We start from the raw sequence: 19,845 nt of genomic DNA on the forward strand, positions 1-19,845 counted from the left end.
TATTGTATTATTTTATGTTGATACAATACATTATAGTAATATAATGAGTAGCTTGAAACATTTATCAGCTTGATTTATTATAGTTTATATTTTTATAAAAAATATAATGAATACACAGTTATTTTATACAGAACGTATATATATATATATTTATGTGTATGATAAGCATTATTAAATTCGAGTGATTGCCGATAATATATTTGTTACTCCTCTTAAAAATTATATTTCGAATTTCGAATTTTAATATTAATTTGTGTTTGATACAATGTACTTTTATCATATATTATTATTCATAATATTTGTTATTCGATAGCATTATAATACATTCATAAAGATAGTGTTGTATTGTTAAACTATAGTCTGTAACTAATAACTATATGTGTAAACACCAACAATATATAATTTTATAATATATTATAATTAAATTTTATAAGCATCTGTCGTCGGGCAATGGTACACGACGATACTTCGCTCACTTAACAATTAAGTAGCTTAATATTTGAGTTGAATTTGTTTCGTGGCCAAAGAGTTGAAGTTTGTATCTTGTTACGTCAATTTTCTTTAGTTCGGGTTTGACGTCTCATGATGAATGTCATGAATGCTTTTCAGCTAATTGTACGGCGATTGTCACGACTCGTGAATGAGAAATATTGATAAACCACTCTATGGATTAATTGGAACTTATTATTCTTCAGTAAAAATTTATTTGCATTTTTTTCATTGGCTCTCTTGGTATTTTAATTGTGTAAATCACATTTTTTTCAAAACGAAATGCAAAGACGAAATGATAGAGTTGTTTATTAAAATATTTATTCCTTATAAGCTTGTTTTTCAAGTAACACGTTTATTTTGTGATTCATTTTTGATTTTCGAATAAATGAGATTTTTTCCTACATTATTTAAAAAATAAAAATATAGTATTAAAACGGTTAAAGTGTTCTTCAATTCTTAACTAATTAGTCTAAGGTTTTGGTAAAGTCCAATGTATCAAACACAGTAAATTTTACAATTTAAAAATAAATTTTTATTTTTGGTGTATTTAAGTGTATTTTTAAACGTCTTAAATCATAATCCAAATTTTTTTTTTCAAATATTGTATTAATCGAAAATATGTGTTTCTTATGTTATCTGTTCTTGAACTTAAATCCTAACCTAACCTTGCATTAATATTGACAATCGTATCTTGATTATAATAACTTAGATATTATGGTGTATTTATTGTGTACGTACATATATTCCATAAATGTTTTACCATAAATATTTATATATTGATTTAGGTGTAAATTTTCAACTATTTCATTCATATTTAATGACTTAAAAGATATTTTTAATTGTATTTTATTTTATTGTTCTTTCTGATTTAATTTTATGGTTATGGATAGGTTTTGTGAACTGTTTTTTCATACCTTACTATTTCTAGTCATTTTCATTAAATATTTTATACATATATCTAGAAGTTTTGAATATAACAAAAAATGATGAAAATGTTTTGTTTGTATACAAATATATTACCTATTAGGCTATGCGTAGTAATTACGTGTTGGTCGTAGATAAAATAAGACTAAAAAGAATCACACGACGGACGTAAAACCACATTTGATGCGTTGTTTGTTTAAAGTACATGACCGATGACTAGAAGTCGAGGGATAAAATATGGTGACAAGAATCGTTGAGGGGAGAAAAAGGGTTAGATTTACTGAATGGATCGGTACGGCTATACATCGCACTTAATAGGAAAATCTCGACTGCGATGCTATGAGTTGAAAGTAGCCCTCGTAAGTTGAATAGAATTTATTTTCCTGACTATAATTCTATTCCTGGAGATGTATATTGTATAGTGTCGTGGGGTTGCGGGAAGTAAGTGTCGCTGCCAATTTCGTCATCCTCTGTGATTTCCATCTAGCGGACGAAATTATTATTATGGTTGACCCTCTTTACGCCACCTGTACTGCACTATCATACCCTCGTAATATTTCGACCCGAGCATTTCGCAACAGTGACAATATAATAATAATAATAATCGTCGAATACATGTTTACGTAAAGGTTTTGACAAAAGCTTTATTGTTTCGCTGTCGGCAATGGTGGCTATAATGCTTGTACAATCCGCTAACGATTCTCGGCTACTCTTATTCTATTTCGCATGTCTGGCTTATTTTTCCAGCCATGTCGCACCCATACACAATCATAATAATAATCGCCGACCGAGCTTATAGAAAATTTTCTTTTAAGAATTCTGATGTATTAGTATTTAGTAAACAAAAGAAAACGTCGATAATCTTCAAATTAAATAAAATAATTAATTATTTTATAGATACGAATATTGTTAAATTTAGTTCTCTTCCTCTGTTCAAATTTATGGACCGTAATATGTTAAGCCTAATTGGACAGCGATGAAACCTCGCAAGGTTTCAACTTTATTAACTATTTGTGAACTTTTCTTCTCTAGGGTAAAATACATTTTGAAAGTTTTATTAAAAACGGACCATTGCTGGTGGGTTTCTGACATTCGTATTATGACCGAGAAATTTGATATTATAATTAATAAAACTATACTTTTAAAATTATTTTGCATTATATTGGCTGAATAATTAAGTAGTTAGTCTAGTATATACAAATAAATATTGTAAACATTTGTTATAAATGATTATTATCAAACTAAAAATAGCAAAAACTTGTAAGTTAAATAAGTTAATATGAAGTTATATGAAAAAAAAAAAAATACAAAAATACAAAAATTACATATAAGTTATAATAATGGAAATTAAAATAACTAAAGTACATTAAAATCTACCTTGAAATAACGAACTATTGATGATGATGATTTTCAGCTGGGGCAGTATAAAGGTTATATTTATTCATATTAGTATTTCTTCTGTACCTATTTAATTGGTTTCTTAATATAAATGAAATAACATCAGATACTATTAGATTTGAACTAGTGTTTTCATTACAAAGTTGATAATCTCATTTAATTATATGTCTTTTGAAGTTATTTGACTTAAACATATACTAAAACTATATATTCATGTATAATTTAATTGTGTTGGCTGATGATATCAAGAATTTACAGATTAAAACTCTGGCGAAGGTCGAAAATGTACGAATTGCTACCAAATTATAATTAGATGCACATCAACAAGAGAGTATTACTTAAGGTTGATTTAGTTGGTTCATGTCTGAAAAGGACTTAAAAAGTGATTTTCAAGTATTTAAGTTGTTCACACATTTAGTGTTGTATTACACTCGTTTTTCATCCTAACGATACGCATAGGTATATTTTTTAAATTTCATGTGTTTGTAAATACAAATATATTAGCTTTTAAAATATTAGAATACTGGAATAAAAATATTATTTTAGATATATGAAAACAGTTATATTGAAAAAACAATTTTGTAAGTAATTTATTTAATTATTAATAAGTACATTATTTTGATCCGATTTTATGATACAAAAATCTGTAAATGCTTTACGTACTCGGGACAACAATGTCTTAAAGTCAAGTATATAATATTAACTTAGTTTTTAATCTTTTAGGTTTTATAACCATTTTAATGTTAAATATTAATACAATTAACATAGAATTTGTGCATAATATATGTAAATTTCATTAGAATAATATTAATTAGCATTTATTACAATCTATGCTTTTGTTTCTTAAAAAAAATTACATTTTATTTACTCGTAAGTATATAACTGAAGTGTAGATACATTTGAATAATTTAATGAGAAATTAAATGTTACGTGACCTTAAAATAAGTAATAATTTTTATTTTAATTGTTTAAAAATGTTTTCGTTATAAGTTAAAACTTTGAGTTTAATATTGTTTATTTGAACAGTAGATGCTGAAATTAAATTTTCTCCTGATCCGATTGTATAATTAAAAAAAAAAAAACTGAAGGATCATAAACTTCAGACAAAATTCAACGTTTCTAATATCGATGAAAATAAAATAATATGAATTAAATTATGAGCTTATCATTGAATTTTGCTTGATCGAATCTAAACACTACGAACTACGAACCACTGAATACAGAATACTTTATTAAAAACCTCTAATCTCCTAATAAGAAATTTAATTAATTTTAGAAAACTTAAAATAATGTAGTGAATAAAGATAAACATATACTTATGTTATTTAAAGCCATATTCCTATGATTAGTGCACTTGCCGTGCACACCGTTTTTATTTTATTACTAAGTTTTATGTTAGAACACGTAATTTATTAATAAAATATTCATAATTGATTGTGTGCAGTTCGAATTTGTTTTTTGTTATTTTTTTTTATATAAGATAATAATAATAATAATAATAACATTGGGTATGAATAAAGTATGATACCGAGAAATTAAGGTTATTATACGATGTCCGTGTTAGAGAATAAAGAGTTGTCTTTGAAATTACAGTTTATGTCTATTTTTTGTAGAATTTGGAGTGGCGTGTATTTTTTCATACAAAGTTATTTATAAATTCATACAAATTATTTGTTAATTCTGAGCATAATGTTCGAAAAATTTTAATGAAGTTGAAGAACCATTTTCATAAATATTTATTTATAAGTCATATATACTCGTAAATATAAGGTTTATTAAAATAGTTGTGCGTAGAAAAATCTGTAGTGGAATAATAAAAGAATAAAATATGAGAAAATCTGCTCCACTCATTACTACACTTATTAATTAAATTCGACGAATAATTCTGATCTTTCAGTTGTCTACTACGTGTTTAATAATGCGAAATATTAAAATTCTATCAAAACGTTATTTAATTTAATGTAGGCTTTGGTTGTCCATCACAAATGAAACAAAAGCACGCCTTGTAATAAAACCAAATGTTTCGTCGTTTTGGGTTAATTTAGTCTAATCCATACTTTAAACAAACGTATAAAATATATTTACTGGATTTCTAAAGAAGGAAACAAAACTTTTTCTATTATCAAAATCATTACCAACTACATCATCACCACAACGACAAAAACAACATCAATTATAAGTAAAAATATTTACATTGCTATCATATATTAAAACATTTTTTTTAAATTTACGCTATTGCTATGTTGTCGCCACCGAGACTGACATTTAGCCATATATATACGCCATTTTTCTCTTTCTCTTCGGTTATTATACTTACTTTTATATTAAACCGAAATAGTCGTTCGTCGCCGTGTTATGTTCTTATACCCTTTTCTATTAATAATTTATTTGTAGTCACAAAATGTTTATCTTTTTTTGTGACTTGGGGCCAGAAAATCACAAAATTAATTTACTAAGCGTATGAACAAAATGTCTGATTTAAATATTTATATAATTGCACGTATCGAGATTGATAGTTATTAAAATAAAAATTTGCATGGTTAGTGTAAGCCAAAATACTTGATTTCAGATATTTTGTTACGATAATATTTGTAAATTATAAGTTATATAGTGTTTATAAAGTTGTTAATAATTTCAATAATCTATCTAATGAAGTAGAGTTTGTCTTATTTTGTAGCACCTTGTGCCCTTCGCGCCTTTTATATTATATTTAGTATGTTATTTTTTGTAAATAAAACATGAATAAAAATATTTTTTTGGTATTTGAAAATTTGCAATGCATGATATTTAACAATTGAATATTTAAAAAAAATCGGAAAATAATTAAAAATATAGAATTAAAAATACTTATATAGATAACTTATTAAGTACTCTTCATTATTTCAGTATACCTACCAAGTATATTTGAAAAATATAATTTCTATAATAGTGTCTTAAAAGCAAATTGATTATACATGTATATAATGAATATACTTTATATATACTTATACACGTATTTTAAAACGTACGACCAAAATGTATTTCGAATAAATTATCATTTCTGGAGATGCATTATATTATATAATATCATTGCGTTCAGTATTAAATTTTATCCATGATTATTTTAAATATTTTCAACGTGGAAGATTTGGTTTTACTTTTAAATCATGCGCGTTGTACATAGGTAAATTTTTTTATATTTCAGTTATATATATATTTTATTTATGGGTGTTGAAAACCCTTTTTTTGTAGTATGGGGAGGAAGTATGTTTGAGTATGTATATATATTACCTCGTAGATAGCGTAAGCAATCGATCAGAAATAATGTCACGCGTAGATTGCACTTTCGAGATCCGGTCTTAATTTTCCGCTAGAAAGCCCATATTTTCCTTATATCCTATAAATTGTTTTCATAACAACTATTGGCAGCATGTCATAATATTATGTTACATCGCTTGAATGTAAAATGCAAGCTATGCCGAATCTCTCAATATAACATTGAGATTTATTATCGTTTCACTGGTGTTATATAATTTAAAGTTATATGTACTATAATAAGCCATTAACAGATCTTGTTTACTATGTTATACAACACACATACACACACTAAACTATACACATTACACCGAATATTATTATTATTGTTGCAGTATTAAATTTGTGTGCATAATATTTCATATTTGTGATTGTCTGTTGTCTGGCCCAATATAATGTAGGTAGTTTTGATACGATAAAGTCAAAACTGTAACAGACTAGTATATATTTCAAATTGTGCTACAATAGATAATGGATATTTTGTTTACATTACAATATTAGTATAGTTTTTATCATGAATGCATTATACCTATATCAGTTATTGATTATTAAGAAGGTTATTTTGACGTTCAATGAATTGTAATGTAAGGGAAAAAATAAGTCAATTGATAGTTTTCATATTCCTACTTTATTGGTCTTATATGCTGCTTCAAAAATTAATAAATAAAAAATAGTAAAAAAAAATATTATTCGATATTAATATAAGTATTATTTTATTATGAATTGGTGTGTGTTTTACTGTGGAGAGAGGGTAAACTTTTTGCATTACAGACACAAATACTACTTTTACTGTTTTGCGGTATATCTAATCGTAGTGAAATACCTGTGTCGATGAGACAGTAAAATGCTGCGTTCTTATAAGTCATGAATTCTAACACTATATTCGATTGTCTATTAGGCGTTCGACGTTCTGTCTTACTTTGTTACACATGCACATTATTTATACAAATGGCGTGGTTGGAATCTAAAAAGAAATTTATCGTTAAGTCTTATCGTTTTTGTGCCCCATTTTCAATCGAACACGATGCTTCAGTAAATAAATATAAGTGTTCTTGAATGCGTATATAATGCTGAAACAATGTGTTGGATTTTCAGTAGATGTTTATATATGTGTTTGTGTATAATATCATGTATATGCAGGTGTGTGTGTAAGTAAACGATGGAATAAATTTTCATCGACTATCGAAAATATATTATAATATGTTGAATTCGATTTGTAAAGTTTCACGTGTATGATTTGAGCGAATGCACATGCGTTTACTCAAATCCCGCCCCACCTATCGTAGCGTTTCCCACACTTATACTAAAACTTCTCCCGTCGTCGTATTTGTTTCCTGGCGTGTTTGTGTAGTTGTTTTTTCGTTTATTATACAAGCAAATACGCTAACAAGATACCGGAATATGTCAAGTCAGGCGTTTTAATTATGTTGTAGAAGGCGAATTGACGGAATGTGTTTTGATGGGAAGGGGTGACCTTTTAAAACTGCTTGCTGTCAGTGACGCATATATTTATTACTTTTATAATTATTAATATTATTATTGTTGCTGCTGTTGTTGTTTCTACGATACCAGGGATGCTTTTCGTAAATCGTGTTCGAGTAATTACCGTAATAACGTAAACATATTATACGATATTACAACTGTGAAACTCGTCGTTGGTTTAATAACAAAACACATAGATTTACTTACAGATCTCTTGAACTAGATGGTTCGTTGTCTTCGTGGTCTTCCGACGACATGGCGATCGTCGCGTCTAGGCCTTGTTGTTGGGAAGCTGTCATCACCTGGAATCACGTACCATGAAATGTTTAAATTTTTACACGCATACAGTTGAATTAAAATATACTCGTAGTTAGGTATTTTTCAAATATTATGAGTTATTAATTTTTAATGCATTGTTTGTGGTTTACATTGTTAATTTACGTATTGCAACAATCATTTTATTTAATTTCGCTTCGGTAAATTTGAAACATTTATTAAATCGTGTAGTGGTTTATAAACTTTCATTTTGTTTCTACTTTCGTATACGAATATAATAAATAAGTATTATACTTATGAATTCTTCAGGAATTGATTTTTTTTATTTTTTTTGAACATATTGTTAAATTTTGGGTTAGTACTGTTGAGCGTCTATAAATTAATAATTTTTTTTTTTTTTTTATTGATTTTATTAAGGAAATTCGATTGTTTGTATTCTAGCGATTGATTTTCTATCTTCTTTTGATAAAAAAAAATTTAAGTTATATAATAAATAATACTCGATGATAAATCACTATTTAATGTAGGGTAAATGTTGTACTAATATATATAAGCTACCTCCTCTTATACGTTACGCCGAAAAATCGTTGTATCGGACAAAACATGCAGCTCACAAGCTATCACGTATGATAGGATTCTGTCAATAAAATCAGAAATATACCAAATTAAATTTCACTGAAATCAATAAAAAATCTTGGAAATATGTTTGGTTTCGTAAAAAATTAAAAATTTATATTTTATTAATTTAATTAGCTAAATAATAAATGATGAGTGACATTAAATAACGAATATTACTAAGAAAATTAATGAACGTATAAGTATTACAATAATTATCGTAATTGAGTTATTAATCAAGATTCTTATGATAACTTAAATTGACTAAATTTACGTAGTATTCATTCAGTAAGTGTTTATCTGTAAAATATTTAGAAATATATTTTTAATTTTTTTTAAATTTGTGTAGAATTATTTATTCTAATTGATACTTTAATTTTATTAAGCTCGTAATAAATGTATTTTTTCTAATATTTGGATAATTTTATTAATATTAACTGTAAAGTTTAAACATTATTTTATAATTACTAATTATCTTTGATTAAAATCATTCAACAATTTGTGTTACATTAGTTATTATATTATACGTGTTATGTAGCTTGGAAATTATGTTTTAGTATAAATAAAAATTGATTAATTGATATTTATAAGTTGATAAGACGGCGTGCCGTGTATGCATTATTACTACATTTGTGCGTAGAAGAACAAAATTAATCGTAAATTATTCATAGGGAACCTTGGGTTAGTCCACCATCGCAATTGGTAATGCTATGATTTTTGATAAGTTATCAATGATAACCTACACTGTCTTATAATTACTTTACATTTATTATTATTTTTTTTAAAGCTTCTGATGTTTTATTATTCTATATAACTTATACTTAGGTAGGAAAACTAAACAAAATCTTTCTATGTTTTAAGATCAATATATTAAAATAACTTTCATATAATTTATTTCAATATTGTGTCAATGTTTGTTTAGTAACATAAACTTTGTATAATACATTATGTGTACTTAAAAATGTATTTATATTCCTGTGAAATGTTTGAATAATATTAAATGCATTAATATTGTCAAAATATAATTTCGAAAACTTTAAGAAGGTATCTTTTTTTGGCACGGGAAAAGGTTAATATTTATAAAAGAAAATTTTATTTAACATTAAATACCCTATTTAAAATTTTTTGCTTAGATTTTATTTTTAAGTTTTATATATGAGTATATACTTTAAGAGGAAATATTCTATAATTTTCTAATATAGATTATAGTATTTATGATCAGTTATTATAAAGAATGTTATTTACTGTTATTGTTAGCGGGTGAATACGTATCAGTTATAATGTTGGTAGTTTTTGAGCTATATTTATACAAACTTATTGATAGTGTCTAAATCAATTTTGAAATTTAAATAAACTTAAAGATTTATATTTTAATACATTATTTTAAATTCTAGTTACATTAATTTTTTTTTTTTTTATACATAGATAAATAATAGTTATAAAGTAAATTATTCAATTGTATTATTCATGTATAAATTTAAAAATAATGTGTTTATTGAAATATAATAAATTATACTGTATTTAATTACAATAATTGTTCTATAAACACCTTAATAGAAAGGGATAAACATTATCTAAACTAGTGTATATAATACACATCCATTTAATTATTTATAACTTAATGTTACATTATATTATTTAAACATAATAATAATAATAATAATAATAAATCCTTGCAATAAATATACATAGTAATTTATTTTTTATTTTCGAAGAACGTGGATTTTTTACCATTTATTCGATTTATTTTATAGTGATATAAATTATAACAATTTTGAAATTTGAAAAGATTTTATTAATGATTTCGTCTTCTGTATATTATACACAAAAATGAGAGTCATAAAAGTTTTTGACTACCTATTAGATTTATAAAAAGGGCATATTATACAAGGGACTGAGAAAAAGTATGTCTGTTTTATTATTCTTGCACGTTGACCTAATTGTCAATGAAAAGGGTGACAGTATAAATGAAAGTTCAACGATCAAAAATTTTATATACTTCCCTTTATAATTGAAGCATTGGGGGGGGGGGTAGTTTGTGTATTGTTGCACCATAAATGTATTTTCTAGTTTTCTAGTTAAAAATATTAAAGATATATAAATTAATTATTTGATATAACTTTTAATTTACGTATGTATTGTTAAAATATATATGCATAAATAATATGTATACGAACTCCAGAATAATATAATATTATAATTTATGTTTAAATATATGCTCCCATAAATATTTTCGTATTTTGTTAATTTCTTTTCTAAAACTAATAATACAAATGATTTTTAAGATATACTATTAATATGAATCAATAATAAATGGTTTAAAAATACTTGCATAGTTATTTTATTTATAAGTTTTATTCTAAAATTAAAATATTATATTTCGTGTAATTTACATTAGATAATTGTTTTTCTTACAAATTATTTGTGTATTTATATTTATAGCTATATATATATATATATATATATATATATATCAAGTGTGCAAAATTTAAGTGGTGAGCAAGATAAGTATAAGTATATAGTTAATTGGTATAAAAACCACGTGCCTTGTGTCTATATGAGTTATGTACAAAATATTCTATTTGATTTGTAATTTGTAAAAAAAGGTTTAGTAATATTTAATTATTTAAAATAAATAGTATGCGTTAAATTTTTTTGAAACGACTAAATAAATAAGGAGAATTATCAACAATTATTAAATTATATTACGTAAATCCAGAAGTTAAAATAGCTTTAGTTGTCCCCAACTATGTCATTTTAGTAGTTTATTATGTAACTATTAATAATTTTCAACATTAATTCATCAATGAAACTGTTTCAAAATTGTCTCTATTTTTGTGAAATTATTCGGTTTGTAACTGATAAATTATTTAAGTTAGATATCATAATATTTATTTTTTAAGAGTTAGGTAAGTAGTTTTTTTACAACGATTTCACAGACGTTAGGGACTTACAGTTACGCATTATTTTGTTCAATGCATTGTTTTTAATGGAAATATATTATATCTCTATAGTCTATAATATTTTATTGTTATTTACATTGTTGACATCTAAAAATAAATATTAATGTACTTTTACAGATGCTAAAGAAATTGACTGCTTATTCAAAATATTCGATATTAAACTTTTCAAGTTATTTTCAATTTTGTTCTTTGATCGTAGAAAATATAAAATAATTGGAATATTTACGGAAATTAATCTTCTGTTCTTTGAATTGTTTATGTATTCTCTCTAAACTAATTTTAATAAACTTGGGTAAATTATAAACCCATCCCATAAATTTTATATTACAAACATTGCTAAATCTATAGTTTGATGGTATTTTGGACATGAATTCTAATTAATATTATTATTTATTTTTTTTTAATTAATTTTTTTTTTTTTTTTTTGAAGACTAGTTTTTCATGACATAATTTTTCTCATTAAATGTATGTTTCACGTGATCATTAATTATTTAAAATTTTTAAAGTTTAAACATAATTTGATAAAATTAACCGTGAAATCTTGATAATAGTTATCTGTTTGAAAAATCTATTCCTTTTTAAATATTACAAGTTTTTATAAATTTAAAAAATATTAAATTAAATTTAGAAAAATTGATAGATATCTTTATATAATTATATGGGACGGTGCAAGTGTATTTCATTTATTTACGATTTTGTTTTGTACATTTGAATATTATTTTCCGTTTAATAGTTAAAGAGAATGAATTGCTAACTTTTAACTCATTGCATTGGGAAATATAGATTGTTTTATTGAAGTTATTTATTAGTTTACCTTTTATATACATATGTGTATTGAATACGTGCAGTAGAAGTAGAATTGACTTTGTTAAGGCTTAAATTTTGAATAATGCAATAAAATGTACGATACGAGTTAGTTTAATGTTTTACTCTCTGGAATTGCTATACGATAACATTGTAAAATTTGATGCAATTGTCCATTTATTGAACGGAAGTAATTTTCATTGGTAGTAGCTAAACCGACTTGTAAAAAATGGTCTGTTGAAGGTTAGAAAGTTATACACTGGCTATTGTTACGCTGTACACCAGTGTGTGTTGACTTACGAAGTACAGACGCCCGATAAATGTTGACATTTAAATTTGCACGTTTTTGTATTTATTAAGACATATTTTTTTTTTATTTGAATTTTAAATGTGTTATAGTACGCGAGTTTTATATTTTTTTGGCATATATGTAATTATTTATCAGGCAACGGTAAGCCGCAACTGTATTGTGACATTTTGAATTGCATAAATCAATGTTTTTTTCACTCTTACGAATACTGCTACGTTTGTTATGTATTTTAATTTCTACGTATTGAAACCTTAAAACTTAAAATCCACCCATAAAAGAGTAAATTAATATACGTTTTTATCTGTAACAATTTCGTAAAAGTTGGTACATGCTTATGAGATTATATTTCATAAATTGTTAGATTTTAAAAATGCTTTTATTTTCTAGACATTTTATCAAGCTCATGATAATTTTTGTATTGTATGGATTTAGCTAGTTATTGGTGTTTATTAAGTTATTATATTAGCTAATTGCGCTTATGCGTTAGTCTTATCTTTGTACATACAGTAGAAACTCTATTATCTGAACTACAATAAATTAATTTACCGAACGTTCTGTTATCCGAATGTTGAAACTCGTTGAAACATTCGTATAGTCATATCGATCATTTTGTCAAAAAAATAAAATAAACATAACATGTTCCTATATATGTAATGTATTTCTAATGATATAATGTATGTAATTTTAATAAAACATTAATAATTACAATAAATATGTAATATGAAATATTTAACTGTATTTTAAAAATTTGTTTGTGTTTTTTTTTTAAATTTCCAACATCCGAACTTTTGCGTATCCGAATTAGGTGCGGTTCCAATTTGTTCGGATAATCGAGGTTCTACTGTACTTATATTAATCGTGCGATCGGAGTTTTTCTGGTAATTTGATAACATTTTCCTTTTAATGATTTCCACTTTACGTTAAAAATTATATCGAAGACAGCTGTTTAACAGTTGAATATGGTTATGTTTTAATTTTTTTTTTGATTATTTAATGAACAAGTTTAAATTATTTTTTTATCAAATATTTGATAGTTGAAATATATTTTTCTTTCTTTCCCATTTCGAAATAATACGTTACCCATAAGGCCATGACTAATAGAGAATATACGTTATTTTAATATATAATTCACATATAAGAACGATTTTCAATCGATACATTTATTTTCATAGGAAGTAAATTTGTTAAGTACCCACTTTAATATCTTTAAGTTATAACTGTATAATATAGTTATGTCATAAGTTTTTTACTTTTATTTTCTTTATTAATTTCAAAGTTTCAAAGTTCTAGTTTAAATCATTGTGTTCAAGATTTAAACTTATGCCTAATTGCACGTATAAATTTGGCACCATTAAAAAAATATAGATACCTAATGTAATTTATGTCTATAAAACATTTTAAATTGTGTCAATTTTAATTTATCCATACGTTTTGTAAATTTTATTTTAAATTTATAAAAAAATTATTTCTTTTGTTTCTAAAATGGTGGGACACTTTATTTAAATTAATAGGTATAAATAAGAAAATCAATGATTAAATGAATTGCATATATTAGATTTTTTCTTTCGTTACCATTTATATTTATGTTTTTATGAATTCGAAAATGTGCTCTTATATTAAAAATATATAAATGTACAATATACATAAATTTAAATGAGTTTTATTTTGTTCGGAATCCCGCCAATATTTTTCTATGCATGTAGTCTCTCTAAAATTTCGATTGAAAATTTTTATTTTTTTGCCTCTATAAACTACGTGTAACTGAGCATTAAGGTATAGAATCGATAATGCGATAATAATGTTTTTTTACTCTTTAAATAAAATATGTAATGTGCTTGTATATGGGTGATTGTTTGTTTTAAATGAGTGCTTATGTATGTATGCAAACAAAAGAGTTTAATCCAGTAGTGGGCGTGGTACGTACTAGTTTATAATGAATGAAAGGCTAGTTTTACTCTGAAAATTGGAGCGGAAGGAAATTTCCTTTAGAGCCGCACCCTCGAAGGCACGCCTAAACGTTGAGAAAAATTCAAAAAGTGACTGATTGTCACCGGTTGTACAGGTTCCTTAATAATTTTGCGTGTTATGTGTCCTTTTGGATATTTTTCCTTTTATGCTGTATATAAAATAGCTCTTCCTAAGTATACATGTTCATATAATATGTCTAATTTTCTGTGGAAAATGTCTTTGTCAGATTGTGCACAATGCGGAAAAATAAATTGTACTCACATTAAATAAGGATCAGCTATACAGTTATTAAAGCTACACGTATAGGTCGAGTCGTAATAAACGTGAACACGCGCGTTTTGGTTGGCACGCGTATGATATATATTATTGTTATTATTAAAATACAAACTCGTAATGTACATCCGCTATTAGCTTCAGTTTATACAGAGATGAGTATGTATTTAGAAGAAAAATATGTCGCTGGCACATGTCAGTTTGGTAGATTTTAGTTGTTAGGTGTATATTCGCGTTTGATCGGTCAGACTTATTATAGTGTGTGTAACGACTAACAGCTACTGTTTTTATAACCGTTGTAAGGTTATTGAGTAGAATAAATAAACAATATACTTTTGAATTATTTTTAACGTGACGTCACAGTGGTGCATTTTCTATTGATAGTAAAAATGTTTATTATCTGCAGTAAAATAAACAAATATAATAATCATTTAAAACTGTCTGTTTAAATGGGAGGAACCAGGTATAATTTTAGATATTTTAAATTTTTGCAATATTTTGTTTTTTAATAATACAAGTTTCTTTTTTTTTTTTTTGAATAAATTCCGTAAGCTGATGTATGCTTTATTAGTATGTTTATGTAACTTAATTTAATTTAATAGAAAGTTTTACGGTGTCAATGTGTTTATATTATGTCATATTTCGTTTTATAGTTATTATTATTTATTTTATTACAGTGTTAATTATGTATAATAATAATAAACTAATTGTAAGAGCTTCAGTGAATGTTGGTAAATCTTAAAAATGCATTACAATCATTAATATTCAATTAAAAATACACATTTAAATTTTGAATGATAATTAAAATCAAGATTGTTTATATCGTCGAATGACTTTGCAGGCAAACAGCACGTTGAAATATTATAAAAATTATTCATCAAAATAAAGGGAACAAGAAAACGGGATAATTTCCTTGAGTTAAATTCAGGAGCTTAAAATTCCAATTAATGGTATAAACTCTGAAAGTTGATGTAACTCTTTAATAACTTACAGTTTATACCTAAACACTACATAGAAATATTTATTACGTCTAGATAAAGACAAAAAAGACTAAGCCATTGTGGTTTACGGTATCAGTAAATGATGTTTCTATAAAACCAATTTTGTACTTAAACATGTGAATAAAAAGCGTTTTTTTAATTTTTCAAGTTAATAAACTTGACTGGAAAAACATAGATTTCATTCTACAAATCTAAAATAAAAAATTGATCTCACTAATACGTTATAGAGTGTGACAAAATAATTTGTGTCGTTATAATATTTAAATAGGTTTTTTTTTTAAATCTAGATTTTTAGAGATTTAATATAAAAAATATTAATGTGACTAAAAACAGTTTTAGTATTATTTAATTCGTAACTAAAAAATTAAACACCTGATTTTGAGGAAAAATTTTAAATTAAATTACAAATCTCTGTTAAAAGTATATTTTTAGTTTACGTATGATTAATTTATGCTTTTAATTTCGTCTAATTTTGGAATTTTGAGTGAACGTCAAAACTTATATATAATTTAAAACCAATTGTGCAGAAATTTCGTTTGTATTTTAAGAACTTCTCTAAGATCAAGAATTTTTTACTAATCGATAGCATACTGTCAGTTTTATATGCAATACGTTTACCTTATTCTACTCCAACTAATTTAGATGTATCTATTTCTAAGCTGATACAGAAAAAAGAACTTTAGTCGAATTACAAAGGTCATAAAGAAATCAATTGCAAAAACGATTTTGATAAAATTGCATAAACCATTCAAGCATTCATAATACGATTGTAGTCACAAAAAAAAAAACAGAGTACTACAGTCTGTAGTCATGTGTTGTACTCGTAAAATGTTTAATTAGATGTTTATTTGACACAATATGTCATGGCACAGTATATCTCTATAAGTTATCAATGAGATACCAACAAGTTTAAAATACTGGTATACTGGTCGTAAAGCACAATATTCTATTGAATTTTCTATGTTATATAACGCCTTAATGTTACATCCTCTACAAGTCGAAAACCCGATTTTTAAAAATATCGTTTTCTTACAGAGGGTAAATATTGAATGTTTTGATATACAGACTTAAATTAGATATAGTTAATGTTGTTACCTGTGTACACAATTGTCATCGTAGTGATATGCTACGCATTGTTTATCACAAACGTTTACCAATATTAAGATTAGTTTTAAGCACGGAATCGGACCACTGCAGTAAAAATAACTAATGAACCGTGGATATATGTATTCAGATACTGACTACGGATTTCGTTATTTAAATTTACAATTGTTTTATGAATTTATTTTATGATGTTTTGTGAATTGGACAGATTTTAATTAAAGTTTTATCAGAATATCTTTTACCATTGGGAAATAATATTAAATATTTTGTATTGCCACGAACCGCATTTCAATCGATAAAATTGTGATTCGATGAATCATGTGTATGTACGCATTATATTCTTTTATTCGTATTATTTTGAGATCAATGTTTAAACTGTTTAAAGTAGATGCGACGTTTTATTCGTAAAATAAAAATGTATGAATACGTACATTACACGGTATATATATTTATTCCACGATGCTTATAGTTTTTATTTTCGTTTAGTTCTATTTTAATTGGCTGTTTTACTTTTTTATTTTATTTGTGTAACTCACGTATCTTCTAAAATATATAATCACGCATAAAACTCTCGGGGCATGTACCTATATTATATACAATATTAACGAAATTATCATTGTTTGTATTCACGTAAAAAGTATTAATATAGTCGTTTTCAAATAAATTCTTTTATACAATCGCATATAATATGTGAATAAATGTACTTGTTAAAAAAGTATTAAATATTAAAACTTTGATGGATTGGACGTTGGTTGTATTGAATGTCTGTTATTATTTAAATACGCACAATACATCTTGAATTATGATGCTTCAGCATAAGTTAAAGGTAGTCTATACATCATACATTAATACTTAATAAAAATAAACGAATTGTTTGAGTGCGTTTCTTTGATTCTATTTACATTCATCATATTCAATGTTAAAGTCATAATACATACATACTTTTTAAAAGAAAAACATTTTCGCTATCGTTACAATACTTAAATACGTAACGTTTTATACGCAGCAATTATAACGGAAAACGTAAATAGATTACGTTACGCATATTGTTCAAATTCAAAAGATCGTAATAAATAAAATAAAAAATATCAACAAAATTATGCGCATAAAGAATTAAATTTATCCATAGTATAAATTTGAATTGTTGAAGTCTTAAATTATTTGTGTTTGAGACAACAATACTATAAAAATAGTTTTTTTTTGCAATGAGAAACTCGAAGTTAATGATCGAAGAAAAAAATGAGTTGTCGCAACTCAATTTTATATGTATGGATAACTTTCTTCATGTAAGTGACTTTGAAATCGGTTTAAAAAAATAAAAACTACTTTTGTGAAATCGTCGAATATACGAATGGCGGTGGAAAATTAAAATTAGAAACGGAAATGGGCTAACGGTGAGAATTCAGTCATTGCGGTATTAAGTGTATTTTATGTTGATGTTATATGACGTCATTTGGTCGTCGGCTAGGCTATTTAAGTGGCTCGTAAACTGACCGTCGGTGGTGGATGGGTCACGCGATCGCAGTTGTTGTACAAGTAAATCGCACATTTGTCATTATCAGTATAATTGATATGATTATGAATCATTGAAATAAATTATCTGCCTAGTCTTAATTGTTTTGTCGCAAATAAGCTATAGTGTAATATCATGAAAAATAAAATTTTATATCATCCCAAACGATTTAAGGAGAATATAATTTGATATTGAGACACATCAATATTTTTCATTTTTTATTTCAGTAGAAGGTCAATTAAATATTTAGACAGTCGTACACAATTTTAAGCATTAATTAACATAGGTACCTAGTGCATTTAATTTTTGGAATATTATTCTAAAAGATTTTCTAATTCATTATCTCTAAGTCGTATTAGCCTTAGGTGATTTTTAATTTTTGCTATTTTTTTTAGATGCTTGTACGATTTACGGTGGTTTTATGTAGACACAGTTATTTGTGGATTCACATGTTTAATGATTCTATTCAAGAGGTGTTGAAATATCTATAAATATAATGTAGTGTCTATCTCACAAACTTTAATAGTCTTACCTTAATCCCACCTACCAATCCTATACATCAAATTATAATATTTAATAAATATTTATATTATTGATTTCATTTATAACATTAATCAATATTAAATTTATTCAGCTACTATCCTTCAGTGTTTTGATAGTATTTTTTATCAAAACATACTATACGGTTTTTTATTTATACAGACGCATTAATACAGAAAAACTAAAAAACGCAATTTAATAAATATAAGATAAATATTAGGATACAGACAAAGTACTTAACAAATTATAGATTTATTTTTTATTTTTAACTTAGTTGTTTTTATATAAATCATTCCTTAAATAATAATGTATTTAGAAATATATTCATATAAAATATTATAAAAAAATAAAATAAAATTGTATTGATTATATTTTTCACCATCATTATTATAATGTAATACATAATATGTTAATATCTACATAAATCAGCAATTGTATGCCTAGAAAAAAAAAATTAAATTATAAATACGTATATACCTATATTTTAAAATATATTTAATTAACAAAATCAAAATAAACAATAACAACCATGATTTTATGTACAATTTTTTTATACATTTTATGATAAAAAAAATAGGATAATTAATTAATAAAAGTAATGAAAAAAGACTGTTTCTTTGTATGATTTTATATAGAAGAACATAATTGTTATTGTTATGAATTACTTGATTGACCCTTTATGACACCGTTTATTTAAAATCCCGAAGTTGCATTAGCTTGTAATGTTTACATAGATAAACAAAATCCATTTATCAAGAGAATTCGTTATAATATGGCGTTAGTTGATTCATTTATATTATATAGTGTCAAATGATCAAATTCAAATGTTGGTCAAACAACTGAATTAATGTATGTTTGAAAATATTTCGATATATTTCTATTTTTAAT

General features: G+C 25.1%; 2 protein-coding genes across 2 annotated transcripts in view; one reads left to right on the plus strand and one right to left on the minus strand.

Annotated features, from left to right (window-relative positions):
- Positions 1-19,845, plus strand: part of LOC112597053 (14 kDa phosphohistidine phosphatase) — a 162,673-nt gene that overhangs the window by 26,632 nt on the left and 116,196 nt on the right. The gene's annotated exons all lie outside the window — the stretch shown is intronic.
- LOC112597051 (arrestin homolog) overlaps positions 1-19,845 on the minus strand; it is a 102,461-nt gene that overhangs the window by 21,763 nt on the left and 60,853 nt on the right. The window contains exon 2 of the mRNA XM_025342960.1: positions 7,798-7,892. Within this exon, the coding sequence (XP_025198745.1) occupies positions 7,798-7,889 (92 nt within the window). The 5' untranslated portion in view covers positions 7,890-7,892. The remainder of the gene's footprint in view (positions 1-7,797; positions 7,893-19,845) is intronic.

Source organism: Melanaphis sacchari, unplaced genomic scaffold (genome assembly GCF_002803265.2).
Source record: "Melanaphis sacchari strain LSU unplaced genomic scaffold, SCAv2.0 Contig36_pilon_pilon, whole genome shotgun sequence".
Classification (NCBI taxonomy): domain Eukaryota; kingdom Metazoa; phylum Arthropoda; class Insecta; order Hemiptera; family Aphididae; genus Melanaphis; species Melanaphis sacchari.